General features: G+C 46.1%; 2 protein-coding genes across 2 annotated transcripts; both read right to left on the bottom strand.

Annotated features, from left to right (window-relative positions):
• Positions 1–684: 684 nt before the first annotated feature.
• Positions 685–15797, bottom strand: CSUI_002870 (uncharacterized protein). The gene is made up of 13 exons (XM_068063069.1): positions 13830–15797; positions 12026–13124; positions 10900–11135; positions 10084–10505; positions 9369–9470; positions 7933–8313; positions 6998–7157; positions 6376–6593; positions 5342–5473; positions 4000–4382; positions 3277–3451; positions 2307–2600; positions 685–1233 (listed from the first exon to the last, which is right to left on the bottom strand). Exons 1-13 carry the CDS (start codon positions 14566–14568, stop codon positions 724–726), a joined length of 4851 nt encoding a protein of 1616 aa, XP_067924956.1. The 5' UTR covers positions 14569–15797; the 3' UTR covers positions 685–723.
• Positions 15798–16752: 955 nt separating this feature from the next.
• Positions 16753–21463, bottom strand: CSUI_002869 (aaa domain protein). The gene is made up of 3 exons (XM_068063068.1): positions 20736–21463; positions 19645–20122; positions 16753–18834 (listed from the first exon to the last, which is right to left on the bottom strand). The coding sequence occupies exons 1-3, from the start codon at positions 21332–21334 to the stop codon at positions 17068–17070; spliced, it is 2844 nt and encodes a 947-aa protein (XP_067924955.1). The 5' UTR covers positions 21335–21463; the 3' UTR covers positions 16753–17067.
• Between the last annotated feature and the right edge of the window lie 9 nt (positions 21464–21472).

The following is a 21472-nucleotide window of genomic DNA, read 5'->3' as shown; positions in this document are numbered from 1 at the left end:
GGAGAAGAACAAGAGGGAGAGAGGGGGGAGAGAGAGAGACGAACGATGAAAGAGACAGAGAGAGAGAGTGTACAGTATGTCAAAACTGTATTAGAAGAACTCCAGTTTCTCTTCTACATCAGACCTCGAGGAGCCAGAGATGACAGTATGAAGTATATACACGCACACATATAGATGTATATATACATATATATATATATAATTATATGTATATAGAGAGAAAGGTTCTGAGACGCGAAAACCGTACTGTATCTCTCTTGTCCTTCCACAGGTGGAGAGGCGAGACAAGGCTGAGCGGGATAAAGAAGTAACGAACGCCACAGAGGACAGGATTCCTTCATCTCTACAGACTCTGCCCGAGTATAGCGCTCCTCCTGTCGAGAGACTTCACGAAGTCTTCTGATGTGTGCAACGTCCAGGCGAGATTACGTCTGTAGTACATAGGTACATCTGCATGAATGTGTCTATAGACCGTAGATCCACCAGCGTCTGTATATACATCTATCTATATATATGTATGCATGCAGATCTGTATATATGTGGAGATTCGCGTGCGTGGAGGTGGATCTGTGGTTAGGTGGAGTACATCTCCCCGCCGTTCTACAAGCGGCTCGTTTTGTTTTCTACGAGGAAAACGCCTTCTGATAGAAATGTATGTAGAGCATTTCCAAAAGGAGATTCTGTGATGTATACAGTTGAAGTGAAGAATGTCTATCTCTATCCTTAGCCTACCTCATCCCTCAGGGTAAGTCCTTTGCATATAGAGATCTCTTGGGTCTTTTCGTCGCTATTCTCCTCTCTCTTTTCCGCTTCGATCTTCTTCGCACCTTCTCTCTTCCCGTGAATGGTTTCTCTTCCAGATCTCCGTACTTCATTTTCTTCTTGCTTCGAACTCTCTGTGTCTGTCCTTCTCTTTTCCTGAGGGTGATCTTCTTCTTCTTCTTCACTACTAGTCGAAAATAGACTTTCTTTCTTCCTTTCATCTTGAAGTTGGTCGTCTTCTTCTTGTGCTTTCTTTTTCTCCTGTGATGAGGAGACCGATCTGTTCTTTTGCTTACCTCTCAAGCTAGCTACGGAAGGAATCGACTGGGGAGATCGATGAGAAGTAGACGTCTTTGAGGCAGTGACGTTTTCTTTCTCTTTCTCGAGATTCTCCTCTTTGATCGATGCAACTTTCTTTTCCACAAGTACATCGAGATAGTACAGAGGACCTGTCGAAGGACGGAGAGACCCCTGTTAAGTATAGATACAACCATCCCACACAGAGAACAAGACCTCTCACACATGAACACCTAGATACGTATAGGCAACTTATCCAGAGATAGTCAAATACATGTTTTCATACATACAACGTCAGTCATGGAGAGAGAAAAGAACATTCGACGTGTCTCCATGAAAATGGAATACACTTCTCAGAGCTTATCACCGTGAAGAGACGCTTCCTTCCGTCAGGCCTTTCTCTTGTCCCTTGGATGGAACTTAAGAGAAGTATAAGATAGGTACGACAATCCTGTGTGAAAGAAGACGAGAGAAATTCCATGGTAAAACTACGCCATGATACGACGTAACCTCCCTTTGCATGAGGTCACCTCATATCAATGCAAGACGGATATAGACATAGAAGCTTCTTGCTATCGTCTCTCCCTACCTAACAATAGGGGGAGAGAAAGGAAAGAGAGACAGATACGCTGTACGTACATATACAGAGAAGGGTTTCTTTTTGAACCTAGGCCGTCGTAGGGGCGAGTCGCCGTCAAATCGAGAGTGGATGTGCTGAGAGTTCATCTATCTCTCCTATATATCACGGCGTAGATGAGGTGCTGACTGCTGGACGAAGTGGTGAATCGGCTCTTCTATCTTGAATGCCTTAAGCCGTTCACTAGAAGAAGCAAAAAGTGATAGAAAACAGCATCTACGCTCCATACAGACACGCAGAGACACGAACTCCACTTCGATTCTCCGACATAAGAGACGTGTAGACTCTAGGCTTACAGGTGTTTACATACAGGTATCTGTATGTATAGATATGATGATTGCATGCATGTGTGTATTTACATAGCAACGAGACAGATATACAGGTATATGCATATACTTATATACATGTACGAGCACCAATGCTACGTGGAGAGGGGCATTTGTTTGGATCCATTTCACTATAAAAGTAAGGAGATGGATCTTTCACATACATCTTGCAGATGACTAGTGAGGAATAGGAGTTAAGGATCTTTCGAATTCTCTATCGGGCGACATGTATGTAGAAAATACACGACTGCTTCATAGCAGGCGAGCGACACCTTTGAACTTACCATGTGATAGCATTCATAGGCCCATCCAGGAGAGACAAGATGAATCTGAACGTCTATGCCACGGCTTTTCTGGGTTTCTTTCAAGCGATTCAAATCCCTCAGATCCTTCTGAAGGCTACGGAAGACCCCCTGTTGCTGTACAGGCCTAAAGGCTGACGTTGTCACAGAGCTATCAGCATTCTTGGGAGGGGAGGAAGTAGAAGAAGAAGAAGAGGAGAAAGAAGAAGAGAGAAGACGGAGAAGTCTCTGGGATGTAATCGCTGCGTAGACATTAACGCGATGTAGGCGCTTTGCCTGAGTACATAGAATGGACAATACAGCAAGTAGCGTATCAAGCGACGTCATAGGCAGGGTGAATACAGCCAAGTCCTTTCTATAGATGAGGAAAGTGAAGTAGGCAACTGAAAGAAAACTCACGTCTTATCGTGAAAGGGCTAAAGGGCCTTTTCGTCGTCTTGTTCGCTTGCAGGAGATACCGCAGCCTCAAGATGATAGCCAGGAAAACAATAGACAAAGAAGCAGATCTATCTATCTATCTGTCTGGAATCTGTCTATATCTATCTATCTTTAATCTATCTATCTATCTACGTGGTCCCACAGATAGCTACGTCTTGCTGACTATCTAACTCCCCTACTCCTGCGATGCAAACTTAAGAAAAACGTCCAAGCCCCCAGCTCGCCTCCTTCTTGAAAGAGAGAGAGAGATGAATACACACGACTTTCTCCCCGAGCTGCTTCTCTTTGAGAAGAAAGAAGAAGCGATATCTCAAGAAACACAAAGGAAACACGAGAGCAGGCATAAAGCGGGATAGTTGAAGATAATAAGAGGGATGCTAGAGAGACTTCGAGTGGTAGTGTACCGCTACCCAGGTTAACAGATCGAAAGACCAGGAAAGACAAGAGGAAGAGAAGAAGAAGAAGTGAAGAGGTTTAACCTAGTGTTTCTTCTTTCCTTTCTATCTGATCTTACCTCATGTAAGCTGCTGTCTCTTTCTTCGATTGAAGGGCGGCGTTGCTTAAGCTGACAAACCGCTGTCTCGAGATCCTTCACATGGTCAAGAATACACTCAGACTTCAGTAGAGGACCGCAAGAGTCGCGAGAAGATAAAGCCGTGCACAACACCGAGCGAAGCATCTCCTCTGATCTATACAAGACATACAACGAAAGAAGGAAAGACACAGGAAGAGGGAGAAAGAAACAGGATGGAAAAAGGAAAGAAAGAGGGGAAAATAGAGTTGTCTTTGAGCAGGAGAAAGATATCCCGATGGATCTCTTCATTCATCCCGAGGGAGAGTGTGACTGTCGATATAGAGTTGTGCTTGTCTTCTTTCTCTTCTCTTTCTCTTCGCAGGAGATAGTTAGATGGACATATGCAGAGACACGATAAGTACACATATATTAGAGACATACATATGTACACATATGTATACGTGCAGATACGTATATACATGGATTGCCTTTCTTTCAGTTCATTTGCATTCTAGAGAGAAGCTAAGACAAGACTCAGACGGATGTGCATGTGAAAAGAATAGTTGCTGCACTACACCCATTGGTAGAATGTACGTATGTATGAAGACGTATCTATGTATGTATGAAGACGTATCTATGTATGTATGTATGGAGACTTATGTATGTAGGTATGTATGTATATTTTATTTATCTATATCCGTATACATTAAGCCTTTTTCTTACCGTGAAAGAGGCGAGGGTGGTGACGGGCTTCCTATCCAGAGGAGATAGTCAGATACACCTCGCTGTCCTTGCTTCCAGGAGATAGAGAGATACTGATTTCCCTCAAAACTACGAGTTAACGCTTTAAGCTCTCTTATCCATGAAGGTCTACACACACCAAAGAGATCTACGTGCATGATGAAAGGCGCCCCCCGCTGTTCTTCTTCTTCTCCTCCCTTCAGCAAGAGACCTGGCGCTTTCTGTTTGTCGATTGTCGTCGATTGGCTAGCTAGAAGAGAAGAAAACGTCGATACTAAGTGGAGGTAGTGCTGAGAGATAAAGTGTTCCGGAGAAAGATCCTTAAGTAAGGTGAGAAGTGCGGATGCAGATGATGCGGAAGAAGCCTAAGAGAGAAAGAAAGAAAGAGAGAAAGAAAGAAAGAGATAAGAAAGAAAGAAACAAAGACGACGAGGAGAAGAAAATAGCTATGAAGACGAAAGTGAAGAGACGCGAAGATCTTTGGAGACTTTCTTCATTATTCAGCGGTTTGATACACAAGAGAACCAAAGAGAAAAAAGACGGCGAAGCCATAGTGGTGATACGCTATGCCCCTCTACGTATGTCTACATATAGATAGGGGTAGATAGATAGGTGGGTAGACAGATATATAGGCATGTGTACATACACCTGCAGCTCCAGGTCTGCACACGTATGTACTCCTATCGGGTACATGTGTATCTGTCCATACACGACAGGCAGCACGTAGGCGTATACACCTCGGTATATTTACGTATGTATATATATCTATGTCTAGATGGATAGACATACATACATCCATACATACATACATACACGGTCTAGCCTCTCTCTTGGCGTACACACACACGCACCTGGATGCTTTGCACCGATGCCTCCTCTATACATCCCTCCATGAGCACGTAAGGAGAGACAGATGAAGAAGGTGATCCAGTCGCAAAAGGAGTATACCACAGAGGAACGTGCCAGGGTGGAAGCCGCAGCTGATGCTATTAGAGTCCTGAGGTAGACTTGGAGAGAAGAAGAAACTGAAGGCGAATTTTACAGGAGTTTGTAAAGGAAGGAGTCACATCTCTTTACGCATAAAGCAGTGAAGAGGACCTATCAGAGTTTCGAATGAAAGCTCATGAATACAAGTCCTTCTCCTTATGATGGACATATATATATATATAGATAGATTGAAGACAGATAGATAGATAGATAGGTCAAAGATAGATGGATAGATAGACTGATAGAAAATATATAGATAGAGAGACAGATAGATACAGGTATATGTAACTGTGCGAGCAGATTTGACAGAATGGAGAGACGAGGAAGTTTTCCTTACTTGCCCTGATGCAGTATGAAACCGGTAGGGATAAAGAGAGGTGCACAAGCGGAGTCCTTGGATCTGTGGCTTATTATTTCTCTTCAGCCATTGAAGTACTTGGCGTACCTCGACTATAGGACGACAGAGAATCTACACACACAGAACAACGCCCAAGCTTACCAAGAAAGATATAAAAGTATCACTTCTATCTTATCTCTCTTCTTCGACTCTATACAAAAACAAAACACGTGGGTCTTTATCTTTCCATCTGTCTTCAGTCTATCCCGTTCGTTTTAGCTGGACCTGTCTGCATCTATATCTGTCTATCTATCTTTAATCTGTCCATCTATCTATCTATCCATTTGCCAGTCAGCTAGCATGCAGAGAGCTTCGCAGACAGACACAGGAAAGCTTCACTCCTTCGCCTTTCTCTCCGCTAGCTCTTCTTCCTTCCGCGGCCGTAGTACCGTTTCTTGCATGTATTCAGTCACCTAAAATAGTCGGACTAGAAAAGACCTATAGAACATCCTCTCTTTCCTTTCTGTATGTATATATATATATATCTATATATAGGCGAACTTGATGTACATTCATAGATTCTACGAAACATAAGAAAGCCTTTCCGCTCTCATACAAAAGATGGTGTGAGATAGGTGTATATTTAGTTGAGCCTTATACCCGTCTTCTTCGAAGAAGATGAAAGATATCTCCTTTACTCTGTAATAAAGAGGCTGTTTCTCCTCTCTTACCTCTCTGTTTCTTGAGTCCTACGCAAGAAGCCTACACATATCTACAGAGAGGCATATGTCTATAGAAACCCACATACACGTGTATACACTTGTATGTATATACGCGCTTCGAGACCACAAGGGATACACAGGTAAGTGTTTTGTGCATCTATATATGTGCCTCTCTCTCTACACATACATATACACAGATTGCCATATGTGCCTACTGTAGAGACTAGAAAAAGACGAGAGGTAAGAAAGAGATAGGAAGTCTTTCTATGTACAGGTTTGCAGATACACAGACCACCCCGAAACGAGCCTTACCGGGAAGTTTTTCTTGAGATCTAGAGAATTCTGCAGCATCATCATACAGAAGGATGTAATGGCCTCAGACACTTCACGCCACCTCTCTTCTTCTTCTTCTACTTCGTCTCCGGCTGTGAGAGCTAGTAGGCCTCCTGATAAGACAGCTCCCTTTCCAAGAAGAGATGAACCTCCTTGAGAAGATATGGAGCGATACAGAGGAAAAGAGAAAAAGAACCCTAACAGTTGAAAGCATGAAGGGACCAAATAGGGCGTTAACAGAAATGTCGATACATACAACACCATAGCGACAAAAGAAGGTTTCACGGAGATAAAGAGAGAGAGCGAGGGAGACATAGATATAGCTATATAGATCATGTCAGACAGCTGGGATAGTAAGTTGTAGCTGTGATGGAGGTAGGACATTGAGAGAAGCTATCGTATCGTACAGAGCAGGCCCAACTTCCATCTTACGTATCCTATTAGATACGAAGTTTCTGTATAGACGCCCTGATCTTGAAAGGCACGTCCTACTTTACAGTATTGTCTCTTGTCTTTGATCAACTCGTTAGATCAACGGGGATACGCGTGCATGCACACATCCAAGTTTTCTCTTCTTTGGCATGGTCTTCTCTCTACCTACCATCTAGCGATTCTTTTGTTGCCACCCCGCTGTCAGCTAGCTGAGAAGCTGTAGCGTCCTGAGCCCACGAAGAAGGCGGGAGAAGACTCCTCAGTCGTGTATAGACACTCGAGTGCTTCTGTTGAAGTAGCCAGCCAAATCGCGAGAATTGCTGAGATACCTGGAGAAGGAGAGAAAGAGATATAGAGAGAGGCGAGGGGCACTACAGAGGTGTCTGTAGATAGATATTTTTATTCCCATCGGCCCCACAGAAGCTCGAGGAGATCTTTCGCTCTGGTTTTGAGCGGCTATGTAGCTCTAAATTCGAAGATGTGTGAATGAATGTACGACCTTCGTGTATACCTTTCTCTGTATAGAGAGAGAAGTACTACGCATGAAGAACGTATGTGACATATGTACAGGCTAATGTCTGGATAGGAGTAAAGCAGTATCCTCGTAAAGAAATAGAAAAGACCTCCGTCCACAGTGCAAATCGATCACTGGAACAAGACCTACTACTTTGACTAGTTGAATTCCTAGCTATCTTTCTATGGTCTCTTCAGATCCTTCATGTCGCTTGAGACAGGTCTGTGCTTGAAAGTTTTCTAGCAAAGAAAGGGGGCTTGTCCTTCCATTAGATTGACTATATCCCTGAGGAGACGAAAGACCCAGGTGTACTCCGTATTGAGAGAAGCTTCGTCTCCCCTATCAAACAAATTGAAGAGAATCGACTAACTCACTATCACGACGACTACGAGTATATCCTCCCGTCAGGAAAAGTATGCATGTTGGATATCTATGAATATGCATGTATGTATGTACGTATGTATGTACGTACGTCTGTGTGTATGTACGTATGTATATCAGTGCATGTATGTATGTAGCTCGTCGATGGTGGACTATTATGGGTATATTCCTAGAGGGACTGTTGTCTTGTGTATTGTGAGGTTTTATACCAATTGACTAGGTAGACAGAGAGCTAGTTCTTCATCTGCAAAAGGAGCGCCTGCATGCGGATGGGCTTTAAAAGAGAAGAGAAGACTTAGATCTTTAAGATAATACTGCGGTGCAGAAACTTCATCCACCTTCTCTTCCTGTCTAGTCTTGTTAGGAAAGGCTTTAGAGTCTCCCTTAGAGAGACAAGGAATGTTTGAAGAAGAATCTGCGGGAAGCGACGAAGTAGAAGAGAAGGAGGAGAAAGAAGAAGAATGTTGTAGAGAGAAAGAGCTGGAACAGCATGAAGAAGAAGAGGAAGAGGTGAGAAGTGTGAAAGCACGGAGAATTCTCTCAAGACTTCGAGGTAAGAGAGAACCTCGAATACGCAATCGTCGTGTGGCCTGAGAAAAGGAAAAAGAAGGAGGCAGGTATACAAGGAGATGTAATGCTACGTGAGAACAGTACGAAAGAGACCAAATCGTGTAGGGAAGACTATACAGAATGTGCATGAAGAAATACATACATACGTACATACATAGGAAAAAGAGAGATAGGGATTAAAGATAGACAGATACATAGGCTAAAGATGGATAGATAGATACACTGAAGGCAGATAGATGAATAGGCATACAGATAGACTAGTAGCTAGCTACTGAGGAAAAAAATAAAGAGATTCTAAGCCCATACATGCATGCGCAGCGTAGGTAGACTTCTCTCTAGACATTTATGGAATTGTAGTCACCTTTATGTTTTGTGCAAATGACAAGAAGAGAGACAACGTACTAGCATGCGAACACAGAAAGTATAGCTCTGATCGTTTTTCTCCGTGTAGAAGGTTGATCGAGGTCCCACACACATGTATGGAATGTGTCGGAGTAAGACTCTATGTACAATGTGACTCTAGAGCTATGTATGTGAATAGAAGAGGAACACCTGAGAGCAGGCATGTACCATGCGCGCTAGTTCGTGTGCAGCTAGCTAGGTCCACAGACATGTACGTCTGTTTGACAGAGAGAGAAAGATCTACAAAGGGTCTCCCAAATGGAAAAGTCTACTCTTCCCTCGCTGCCCTTTCTCCATCACACCTGTGGCTGTGTATAGGGAGACTCGCCGAGCAGTCTGTTGTCTATCTAGTATCTATACACCCAGTCCTGCTCTGCCTGCTGTATATCACATATGTACACACCGTTAACAGTTCTTTCTTTTTCAGCGTATCTCTCATATGTGAAAGCATATGTATATACCTATCTGTACATTTATGCGTATATAGAGAGAGAGACAGAGAGAGAGAGAACATACATCCTTCCTCCGTGGAATAGAATCCGCAGATGCAAATACAGAGCGTAAAGAACATAGTAAAGTGAGGGTATTTCAGCATCGACTCTCTAATACTTAAGAGAAAAAGAAGAAGGAGAAAAGGTGTATCTCCCTTTTCTTCTTTATCTTCTTCTCTCACCTTCCGCGTCGTAACGTCTTCGGCAATGCGATCATCTATGTCTGTCCGTGCGACACGTACACGGCTATGCCTCATAGGAAAGGTCGAGATCACTAGAAACACCTGCAGGGAGCAACGAGAAAAGCCACTTGAAGTCCTTGTACATAAACACGCCCATACCGTTTCATGAGAGAGATCACGATAAATAAAGGAGAGAAGAAACGATGAAAAAGAAAGAACTTCACTTCTCAACCTCCAAAGTATAGTAGGAGGAGCATAGGTGGAGAGAGAAGGATGTCTAGAGTGTATATACAGCAGAGGTCTGTGCGAAGGAGGTAACAGGCAGGGGCTTTAGAAACAACAGATACAAGATTATATGTGTATGGTAAAGATGCTCTTGACTCCGACGTCATCCTCCATTGATTCCTATGCTTCTCTTAGGAACGCAAGTGTCATGAGTGGGATAAGAATGATCTATTTCATAGACAAAGCAAAGAACAGAAGAGAGAGGAGCGATAGAAGATCAGAAACTGACTACAAGAGATGAATGGACAAAGGCAGCCGAGTGAAATAGTTGGGTGGTAGGGGAACTTCAAGTGACATGGAGAATATGTCATCGATATTGATGCGATTCAGAAAGATGCCAACAGGCAAAAAGCTCAGCTGTACATACAGATCAGCATCCACACCCCTAAATACAGCATAGAGCTAATCTTCTTCTTCTTCTACGTCACACCTTTAAGGGTTTCTTTGTAGTTCTTTCCTGTGCATCTAGATGAGAAGCGCTTCCTTCACTCCCATTAAGACTAGTATGGTGTTTATTCTTTGAATGAGGACCAGCCGACTCAGGCATTCTAGATCTAGTGGCGTCTTTTTTCTCTCCTTCTGATTCTTCGTCTTCCTCTTCGCTTCCTTCCTCTTTCCTCTCTTCATTCTCCTCTTTACGTCTTGCTCTGGTACTAGGACGGCGAGATTGAGAAGAAGAAGAAGAGGAAAGGACAGCAGATGCTGCCTTTCGAAAAGAAGAGAAATAAGCACAGGAGTTCACAGAAGAGCCTGGGCCTCCCCCTAGCATCCCTCCCCCAGTAGTAAGAGACAGAGATACCGATGCATGACGACGAAGGAATCGAAGGAGAGGTCGAACTTGTGATGTGGCTCCTAAAGAAAATTTGAGAAGGAAAAGAAAGAGAAAAGAAACAACAAGGAGAAAAAGAACGAAGGATAACAGATCTAGGCAAAAAGGGAGGACTCCCTTGAAGAGGGACGGGTGTATATACACCCGGATAGAACAAGAGAACGATGTATCTAGACATAGAATAGTGTATAGAGTGTGTCTACTACTAGAAGAGACAAAGAACGATGCATGTGTTGCCCATAAGTGGAGGCTCATCATGAAAGAAAGAAATCGACGAAGCTGAGCTGTGTTGGTATAAGAATAGACAAAGAGAGAGAGAAAGGCGTCAGAATCGCGTTAGTGATGAGACTTCCAGAGAACACAAAGACGTCATTTTCTTTCTCTTCTTTTGAAAAGGAGAAACCTTTGTTTTCATACCATCAAAGAAGAGCGTCTTCAGCAGGAACCCTGGAATAAGCTGGAGAACTTCATTCACTTCTGATCGCGTTCCTTTCTGTCCTGAGCTTGACCAAAAGCTTGCTCCCCCTCCTGGCTCTGCCCGACTACTCTTACGGCTCGTCGTCTTCGTAGAAGAAGAAGAGCAGGAGTCATCTGCGTTTCGGGAACCGTATACAGAGGAGAATTTTAAGGCAGGATCTCGGAAGAGAAGCGACCTGAAGAGCAAGAGAAAGCGAGAGATAATTCTATCCTTACAGGTTTGAGAGAGAGACATTCAGATAGATGAGATGTAGAGTCTTCTAGGAAATAGCTCAGCAGAGCGTCTATCGAAAGGGTGCGAGATGTAAATGAGACGTGGCGAAGTTTCCCTTTCTATCATGTATAGAGCTCTACAGAGGCGCTGAAGTTCTCATCGAAAACACGCACACATAGGCATCACATACACCTACTACCGACCTATGTGTCTATCTTTGTATATCTAGATACATTTACGTATAGGTAGAATAACGTATATATATAGAGAGAGAGCTGAACTCGTTGGAGAAAGTACCCGTAAGAAGATTTACCCCTCCATGTCCGACAGAGAGAGCAGAGAAAGCGTCTTTTCCATTCTACAGTCCGAAGAAAGAAAAGATCCTCCACGACTTGCTTGTCTTCGGCCCAAGTCACCGTAGGAAAAAACAAGGAAAAAAAGTGAGGCAACTAAAGGGTGTCTTTGAGGAGACAAATGCCAAGAGGGCTCTGCAGCAGGCAGGCAGAAGTCCAATAGCATCCATCGTATCATCTGAGGCACATTGGGGTGTATGTACAGACAGAAAGAGAAGATCTCAGTTTTCACTAGATTTCCGAATGACGGCAAACCCAGCCCATTCAAAATAGAGTGCAACGGGCATCTCCACGCGACATGCTTGCTTGTCTCTTATACCTCTACAGTTGCTTAGTAGATCAGAATAGGAAGACGATGAGTATTCCCTTCCACCACTCCTTCTTTTCTTTATGTACAATTCATACAAGTGATTAGTAGCCCCCCCTGACTTTCTGCGAGAAGGAATCTCAGGTGTATCTACAGTTCCCTCTCTGCTTTCTCATTGAGGTGTCTCCTCACCCAAATTCATAAGAAGTATGCGTTAAGACAGCCCGCTTATGACTGAAGATACCCGCGTAATGATTCGTTACAACTAGAGTTTGTCGATCTTCATCTTCCATATCATGTAACTGAAGAATCGCGTCGATCCATCCTTCCAGAACTTCACAGTCGCCATCGAAAGAAGACTTCAGACCTCTACTTGCCTCCCCCCACCCTGAAGTCGACGAAGCATGGGGATCTCCATTCTCAGTCGAGCTGACTCCTCCTGCTGTCCGTGCCCTTCCTTTACCTTGGGCATCTCCTCGCAAGTCTCCTGTTTTGGAGTGAAGCTTCTCTCGCTTTATTGCCGTTGAGACGGAAATGGCCTTTGAAGTTGACGGGGATGATGCTGGTGGAGCAGGTGTACGTACACCTGGGAGAGGAGTCACCGGGGGTGCTCCTCTCAAAACGAAACACGTTAAGCCTTTCTTTAGTTCTCTTACCACTTCGTGAACAATGTCCGGAGGAAAAGAAGAAAGTGACGGAGAAGAAGAGGAAGACGAAGATGGAGAAGAAGAAGGAGCATCCGAGCCGGTCTCTCGATGTTGACGCGAAGAAGTCACTGCTGTCTTGCGGATGAGCATTCCCACGACGGGGGGTGCACTAGAACTTGTGGAAGAAGACGAACAAGTAGAGAAGGAAGATCTACCCGGTAGGAGAGCAGAAAGAGATACTTCTTTACAGGGTGATGAATAAGGGACAAGAGCTAGTTGAGGAGATGACGGAGAAGAGGAGATGGAAGAAGATGAGGACTTAGTGTTAAGTGGTAGAGATGGAGGAGTGAGAGGAAGGAAAGCATTAGGAGTTTGAGAAGGAGCTTCACTCGGTGCCCGGGGGTAGTCACTGTGTCCCAAGAGTCTCGAGTCTCTGACAATTGAGACTCCATAAGGCCTGAGAATCTTCGCGGCCTCTTCTATAGCACGAGATAACCTACATGACGAACAGTCACAACTGTCATGATTCTTTGACACACTTGAAGCACCTCCAGTCGCACCTCCATCCGGTCTTCCTCTTGATGTGCAAGTGTCTGTACACCCGACAGGAGAAGAGGAAAGACGACTCTCCGGCGCCGAGGATTCTGAAGAAGTGTAGAGAGAAACAAACAGAGAAAAGGGCACATCCCGCCAAAGGATGAGTAAGAAAAGAGTTTCACACCATAGAAGAGAAACTAAGAAAGAGAACAGAAAGCCATACCCCTCCTTGAAGATCCAGAGAGAAGGTGATGACAGAGCTTGCTAGTCACAACTTGTGAGGCACAGCAGACTGATACAGAGGGCTTCCTTCTTCAGATCTCAAAAGCTCAACTTCGCGCTGAGGAACTCGGGGGATAGAAGGGGTGGAAAGGAATCCCAAACCTAGGATCGCTATAGAATTTAAAGCCTAGATATACACATCAAGCGGAGTCTATCAGTGTTTAGGTACTTTTACAATACAATGTAGAAAGACACGCGTTAAGAAGAGAAAAGAAATTCAGAAAGAGAGGTCTCAAAGAGAAGAGAGATCTGCTTAAGATGGATCCCAAAAAAGAACGAAACTGTTTAAAAGAAGATCGACCAGAACAGAGAATCGAGACATGAGCTATTCCTCTTCACTTGTAGATGTTGTGAATGGTGTCTCGCCTCCTGTTCCGCAAGGTTGGTCCCTTTGCTATCTAAGGAGTAAGAAACATGGTACTACGCAAGAAACATCTAGATAGATCGTGCTATACCTCACTTCTACACAGAGATGGACGGCTCATGAGATCTCTAGTACAGACTGAAAGAGAAAGGGAAGAAGGCGGTACCTGTATGTGACGAGGAAGGCTGTGAAGGACAGAGAGGAATGGACGGCCGGGATGGGGACGTTTCTTCGTGTTTAACTTCTTTTCTTCTTTCTCTTTTACTAGTACTACCACCTCGTGGTTCACGGACAGTGTATTCATATCCATGAGGATGCCGGAGAGCGAGCTTGACTTCCGGAGGTAACACCCCGTCTGCAGCGAACTGTACATACACCCGGCTGCAGAGAAAGGGAAGATGCGCAAAGTCATGAAGACTAAAGGGTGATGGGAGAAAGACGTGTCTCTCCTCTTTACTAATCGATGTCTCAAGACCTAAAGAAGGTGGAGGTGAGGAGGCGCCCAGAGACGGCGACGACCGCTGTGAGACGGATTTCAAAACAGAAGAAAAGGACTGTTGGGAGAAAGATAAGGAAGAAAGAGAACTGTTTGGAGGTCCTGGACATGGTGACGAAGAGAGGATAGGAGAAGCAGGAAGGCCTGAAGGAGAAGGACACGATGAAAGAGAGCGCAACGATGGATGCTGACTATTACTGAAAGAAGGCCAGAAAGACTGTGAAGAATTCTCTAGGCTATCTGAGAAAGAGGGAAGCAAAGGAAAACGCGATGAGGAGCTTGTACTGTTGTGGTGATCAGGGGGGCTGAAGGATGAAGAGACGCCATCGAAAGAAGATGAAGAGGAAGGAGGAGGAAGAGAACAAGAAGGGAAATAGGTGAAGGAATCGTCAAAAGCAAAGGAATCCATGGTGAACAAGAAAGCATCGAAAGAGATAGAAGAAAAGATTTCTATTCAGTTGACATGGTGTTTTCAGCCCAGTCAGAGTTGCTGTCCGGTTGAGGGGAGTGGCGAGGACTTCTTCCCTACCAAGAGAGCCATCTCTTAGACGAACGGATAAGGTACCAAGAGCACCTCAAAATTCTCCGGTCTTTCGAGACGACTGAAACACCATGAAAAATTCCATCGAATCAAAGCTCGAAAGCTACAATTGTCAGACTTCAAGTCTAACAATGTCATGAGGAATGTACGTAACGTCTTTGATGAGGTCCTAAGAGAGCTGTCCTGATGGATGTACACCTCAGCCAAGTCGAGGAGTTGTGCCGACGGAGGATTCGGTTGGAAAGAGCGACCGTGTCATAGACGGTCTGCGAAATTCATCCACGAAACTCTGTCGTTTGGCTAGCTACTGAGAGTTCATTAGAGAGCCGATCCTCGTGGCTCGATTGCCGGTGTTAAGAATGACCAGAATCCCTGTGCGCGCTGTCAGCAGCGGGACCTCCGTGGTAGGAAAACAAAGCAGAAACCTGAAGCCGTATAGCTAAAGCCTCAGCTGACTTGTTACCGGACTCTTGCCCTTTGTCCTGAGAGAAAGTCGTGTTGACGATGTGAGATATCAGATGTAGGGACACGAGGGGAGAAACGGAATGCAGCGCAGTACAAGACGGTGTTCCAGAAAACGAAAGTAAAGAAAAGCGCAGCTTCTCTGTGTTTCTCCAATCACCGGACCAGACTGCCACGGTTCCTGCTGCCGCCGTGGTCGCCTCCCCGTCCTCGGGAGGGAGAAAGGAGGGAAGGCGAGGTTAGAGCTCTCTCATTGAATTGCCTTTCCACAGAAGTGAAAGCTAGTAAGAGACAAAAGACAAGAATAGAAGAGAAGCCCCATAACGACCGGAATGGACTTCCGTTTTGTCGTTTTAGAAAAACAGCAAAGGACACCAACGCAACACCCCCCTTTCCACACCTCCGCATGCGTAAGAATTGCAAGACAGGAGGGAGAGAAAGCTCCCCTAGTGTTGTTGCACACTCCCGCTTCGGCTTTTTGCTTGGTGGAACATGTGCCCGGTTGAAGGAGAAACGTCGGCAAGCTCGAAATCTAAGAATCCGACATCGCTTCCGTGGAACTAAGAATATTCAGTCCTTGCCTATGGGTAAGAAAGAACCGAATGGACTGCCCCCCTGAAGTTGCCTCAGTTGACCTGACCAAGTCGATGCTCGGGTCCATCGCATGCAGGGAGAGTTCCCTCCCACCTCCCATTTCCTGCTAACGCTCGCCACTCTACTCTCAAACAAGTTACCAGCAAGAGAAGCGAAAAGTCACCTTGATCATGAGAGATGTTCAGTGCATACAACCAACATCATCGGCGCAGTTGATACGCGGGCTTGGATGTAGGAAAGGTGTAGGAGGCTGTGTGCGGTATGCCCAGTTCTGCCATTTCTGTGTCCGCCATGAACCATCAAGCCTTGTTTCATTCTAGGTTGGAAGTCTTTCTTCTCGAGCGGCCTGGCGCTTGCTGTTCGAGTGTCATTCGTCTTACCTTCGCAATACCGTCAGTCCGGTTGAGGACCCCCCCCCCGTCAAAAGCAACCACTTGTAGGCTTATCCGATAGAAGCCTCGCCGTTGTAGGCGCTCAGTTCGTGAATGGACTCCTCGTAGGGAGGGGGACGCGGTTGTTTGTTGTGCTTACATCGTGAGACTCTCAGTGGCCGTAGTCCACACGGGGACTTCACAGTAAACCGTTCTATTGATGTTACGGCGCAGGAACCCAAGTCCACTGAAGGTGTCAACTAAAGGGACTCACGGGCCACTCAGCGAGACATTGCTCTGCTTTACGCCGTCGCTGCGGTCCTGACCCCTTACTGAAGGAACGCTGTTCTTCAGTGACTGAGAAAGACCCACGTATCGAGTGCTTTTTTCCCCATGGTCTCGGCTCTCTTTTGAGTGGGATGCCTCAGGAAAACGGCAGGGGTCCACTCCGCGACAAGAAACACTTTTAGTGGTAACTGGCACGAGCCGCCCCCCCGTGGCAGTACAGGATCCGGACGACCTGGACGCAGCCTTGTGCGCCAGCAGAAAGCCGGACTCGACTTGGAATGCCCTTGACAAAAAGACTAACCTGTTATGATGTACATGATATCGGGACATACACAGATCACCAAGTTTTCACAGAAGACGATGCGAAAATGTGAAACACTCCACAAAAAATTCGCACATGCAGACATAGAGATTTTTTCTTGTCGTACGGGGCTCTGTATCAGCGGCCATCACCGAATGGCACTAGACGCGCGTGGCTCTGGCGATGGCAACAAATTTAGCGTTGCAAAAAGGTAGCTCAAGCACAGACGCTTGCGCTGACCGCATCAGTCGGAATGACAATATATAGGGCGTACGCCCACCAGAAATTCTTAAGGCATTCGAGCCTTTCTCAGGAGAACTGTCACGCTACATTGTTCAGTTCGCCTGCTTGTCACGTGTACAGTTTACTGCTGCGTTTCCATAGCTCGTGCCATGCGGGATGGCTACGGAATATGGCTTCATGGCCAACCACCACGAGTTGTCTTCTCGCCCGACTCAGAGCTACATTCATGCGTTTGGGACAATTCATGAAGTCTCCTGTTGTCTTCTGGTGGGCTGCAAAATCTTCCTCGTCTTCATCATCCGAGAGGACAAGTAGAGGAAGATTTTCTTCTGCCTTCGATCGCAGGGCCTCTGCAACACTCTTGTGGACGGGTTCTCTTTCTGGCATCTCCCGGCTCCCTCCTCCACAAGCTTTGTCCACGTTTGCCGTCGGTGGATTCTGCCCCTTCGGGCGCGGTAGACTAGGAATGTTCTTTCCATAGTCTCCAGGTCGATGGCTTTGCGTGAAGCCTGAGGGGTAAAGCAGACCGGGTCGAGAACTGAGAAAAGGCGGAGGCCTACTGCGAACACAAGAAAGAAAAATGAGGTCCTTCTCGGCACCTTGGAACGCATCGACGGTGGACACCTGGATAGCACTGGCAATCTCCCGAGGGAGACGGTCTGCTAGCGCTTGCTGGACACATGTCACCTGGCTTTTATACAAGCAAATGACTCCAATCTCTGAGGCACAGAGGTCTCGTCCCTTTCTTTGCGCACCCAGGGAAGGCGTTGCCCCACTTCGGTAGAGTGGGTTTCCATGGGGCGGACGTGCAGGCGGTACCCCGACTACCGCTTTACACGTTGAAGCGCTGTTGTCTCCAACTCCCTTTTCGCGAAGAGCATCGAAAAGAAGCTGCGCAATAATGTTCGCTTCCTCTCTGTTGACAAACGAACGGCCATGGCGGCTTTCGGAGCTAGCTCGGAGTATTACGCACGACAGCGGTCCCCCCCATGCCGGTACAGGAGGGAGCCTTTCTTCAGCCGTTACGCCGTCTTTCAAGTAATTCTCTCCATAAAAGAGACGACTGCACAAGGCACTAATTGCCGGGTGACAGCGGTACTGAGTTCGCAGGAGAATAAGTGAGTGAAAATGACGAGACTTCTGACAATGGCGGTCGTTATCGAGGTTTCTGGTAACTGCTTCGGTGCACCCGGACTGCAAGCTGTAGGGTGCAGTTGGGCGGACACCTGAAAGAGTTTGCTGTGAGCTGTGCGTGTCGAAAGAATCTTTCTGCCCCACTGTCAACCTGTTGACTTTGTCCGAAGTTCTTTCGCTTGTAAGAGGGGCTTTCTCATTGAAGGTCTTCTCGGCCAAAGCTTTCTCTTCTCTGGTTCGTCTGTTTTTGCTCCAGCCAGAGTCAGCTTTGGAGAACAAGGGTGCACGCCTTGTTTTCCGTTCCGAGGGATCATCATCGGAGTGTGCTACCAAGCTTGCATTGCTACTAGAGCATCTGCTACTACTACCACTACTTCTATCACTTTCTTCTGTCTCGTGGTGTCCCTTCACCTTGTCTTCTAAAGCCATACGATTTAGATGAGACGGCAAAAGACGTCGAAAGAGCGACCGCGAGCCCCACTGAGATGCGTTCTTCACTACTGGTGGCAGCTGCTTGGAATCTCCGACTTGCAGACACCTTACTGCTGCAAAGCGAGTTAATACAGCTAGCGCTAGTGACTCTGTGACTTGAGTAGCTTCATCGACAAAGACAAAAGGGGCGGGGCATGCGCTGAAGGCGGGAAAGGAAGAAGACTGGAATGACGGGCCAGGAGGAGAAAAGACATCTGAAGACGCCGCTGTGCTACATGTCGTGGCGAGAAGACGGTGACTCTTCCATTGCTGAAAGAAGGGGGCAGGCAGTAGACACCAAGAAGCGGCAGTTAGAGTTAGACACCTCTTTCTACTTGGTGAAATACACCTCGAATAAGATGCTAGAGGAGAACACATGAAAGATATCAACAAAAGGACTGGAGTGCACACAGAAAGAAACACTGTCGCGATTAAAGAATCGTCTCCAATCTAGAAGCTTGATAAGTAACGGAGAGACTAATAGGGGAGCACTTCTCAAATAGAAACAAGAAACAAACGATGAGGCGGCTATAGACGTACACACATATAGAGAGGTAAGACACAAGTCAAAGAACCAAGTGGAAAAGTTTCCTTCAGTGTAAGAACCTCTCAGTTGCCGGGCCGTAATAAGACCGGAGAGTCACGCAGACATCAACAACGACAAGCGTAGCTGGCTGTTTTAGACATCGAAATCTGGGCAGAACATATCGGTGTGTACGCGCATGGGGGTAGAGCACATGACGAAAACCACATGGAATGAAAAGAGCATGTGTACCATCATGGCCACTATAGAAACATATCCCTATGTATAAGAAAGAAATCAGGGTTTGTCTCTACTTCCCAGAGAGAAGATGTACGTGTGTGTGACTGCATGCAGCATTTACGTGAACTCAAGAGCATGGAAGAAACGCCACATTCCTTCTACATTGATTCAACACCTGAATGGAACCACTCACCCAGCCATGACATGCCACCTCAGAAAGACAGATCCCATACCTATCCATATCGTCAATACAAGTCATCTCCAGAAGCCTTCTACAGACTTCCTCACGATTCCTATGACTGCGCTACTATCCTTACCACCATGGTGGGGGGAAAGGTGCCTCTCTCGATTTCTCCTAAGAGTCGAGCGGCCATCTGCTCTAGAGATTCAACTGCTTCTTCTTCGCCTTCCGTGGAGATCTTTTGATCTCCTGAAGTACCGCCTTGGGCCTTTTTATTGTCTCGGCATGATGGAGTCGCTATCTCGGCCCTTTTGTGTAAACCGCTGGGGAGGGTATAGTGTGAGAGTTTCCCGGCTGTAGACACGGTGCCATGGCTGTTACCTACTACTAACGGTAGAAGAACACGTCTCCAATCTTCTACGGCCATACTACGATCTCGGGTACTCGAGACGGCATAAGGCAAGAGATTCGGATGTGTTTCTGAGAGCCTTCCTATGCGGGCGAAGCCAGTGTATTGACACTCGTATCGAATCTTGAGAAGGACAGCATCAAGAGCCGTATTAGTATTGCAGACGAGAAGGACGTGACTTCTACTGTCGGCTTCATCCAGGAGCCTGAAAACAACAGACCCGTTCGAGGAGGCCACGAAACAAGAAGGAAAAAGATAGAAGGTCTACGAGCTGCCAGCGTCTTCAAACAAACAGACGCCAGAGGGAGTGTCTTTGAGAAGGGAGAAATTACATACATGACTGCGGAAGATGAGAAGAGGAGATACGAGAAAAAGCTCAGGCGGGGAGAATGAATTGACACTGTTGTCTTAAACGATCGCAAGTCTAGCAGGCGACATGCTACAGTTGTTGTCTGTCTATCCATGCTTAGTTTGTATGTACATATCCATAGGTAGACATAGACACCTGTAGGTGTCTATATACACTGAATACTGCCAATGTGGACGCAAGAGGCCTATGGTGTGTAACTGGAGAGCTCAGGCACGGAATTCTTCAAGCAGTAGGTTCACTCAATCTACTGCTTGCTTGCTCGCACCCAAGCGCCGCCTATGGAAATAATTTCCTCACTTCAACGGGGGGTATGGCCAGAGCTCTTCATGGCAGATATATAGCATGCATACCATGTCAGCCGCAGGCATGTAAAGAATAGCAGACAAACCCTAAATGCCCAGGAAGAATTCCGTATGAACTACTTCTTAGAACGACCCTTAATACATACCGACATAGAGAGGCGAGCGTTGCAGCCAGCATAGAACTCTTTCCAGCCCCAAAGACTCCATGTACAAGAAGAAACGGCGGAGCCTCTCTCCTTCTTCTGCTACACTTGAGTAGATTCTGGGCTTTTCTGAACGTCAATTCTCTCCGTTCTTCTCTCTTGTCTTCCCGTTTCTCAACACGATCAATCCCTTCTTCAGGAGAAGAAAATAACTTCTCTCTTCTTCGTGGTTCTCGACTCTTCTCCTTTATCTTCGATGAGAAAGGCGACGGATGTTGTCTATCGCTTAGACTCCTATAAGGAGATGAAGAACGATGATCCGTATCTTCACCTGGGCTTGAGTTCAACGACGTCGGCGGAGACAGCAAAGGAGACGGCACTGAGCTGTCTCCCTGTACGAGAGAATTCTCTACTTTGGTTGATGTGTCTGAGAATGGAACTCCGCTGGATGAGGCGGTCATATGAGTATCGGAAAACATGAGGCTATCCCAGTCTTCTTCTTCTTCGTCATGGACGTTGCTAGCTATCCCCGTTACCTTCCCCCCTTCCTCTGTATCAGCTTTCTCCTTCCTTTCTCTTTTTCCTAGTTCTATCTCTTTCATCTCTTCGTCTATCTCATGTCTCTCTTCTTCATGACTTCCATGCTTTTCTAGGTTGTCCTGACACTGCTGTTCCTGTGTACCTTCCCCCCGACTGCAGTCTCCTACTCTTTCTCCTCTGCCGTGAGCAACTGTCTCATC

Source organism: Cystoisospora suis (assembly GCF_002600585.1).
Source record: "Cystoisospora suis strain Wien I chromosome Unknown contig_1220, whole genome shotgun sequence".
NCBI lineage: Eukaryota > Apicomplexa > Conoidasida > Eucoccidiorida > Sarcocystidae > Cystoisospora > Cystoisospora suis.
This window is presented reverse-complemented; position numbering and strand designations above follow the sequence as displayed.

What these genes read in the sequence shown, in the direction of transcription:
- CSUI_002870 (XM_068063069.1), bottom strand. Translation starts at nt 14,568, where the DNA reads ATGGATTCCTTTGCTTTTGACGATTCCTTCACCTATTTCCCTTCTTGT. An exon ending in CATACTTCTTATGAATTTGG is followed by an intron (nt 11,136 to 12,025) that starts GTGAGGAGACAC and finishes CTTGCTCTTCAG; the next exon opens with GTCGCTTCTCTTCCGAGATC. An exon ending in TCTGTCTACCTAGTCAATTG is followed by an intron (nt 7,158 to 7,932) that starts GTATAAAACCTC and finishes CTCCTTCTCCAG; the next exon opens with GTATCTCAGCAATTCTCGCG.
- CSUI_002869 (XM_068063068.1), bottom strand. Translation starts at nt 21,334, where the DNA reads ATGAAAGAGATAGAACTAGGAAAAAGAGAAAGGAAGGAGAAAGCTGAT. An exon ending in ACGCTCGCCTCTCTATGTCG is followed by an intron (nt 20,123 to 20,735) that starts GTATGTATTAAG and finishes TGTTGTTTTCAG; the next exon opens with GCTCCTGGATGAAGCCGACA. An exon ending in CCTTTCCCCCCACCATGGTG is followed by an intron (nt 18,835 to 19,644) that starts GTAAGGATAGTA and finishes CCCTTCTTTCAG; the next exon opens with CAATGGAAGAGTCACCGTCT.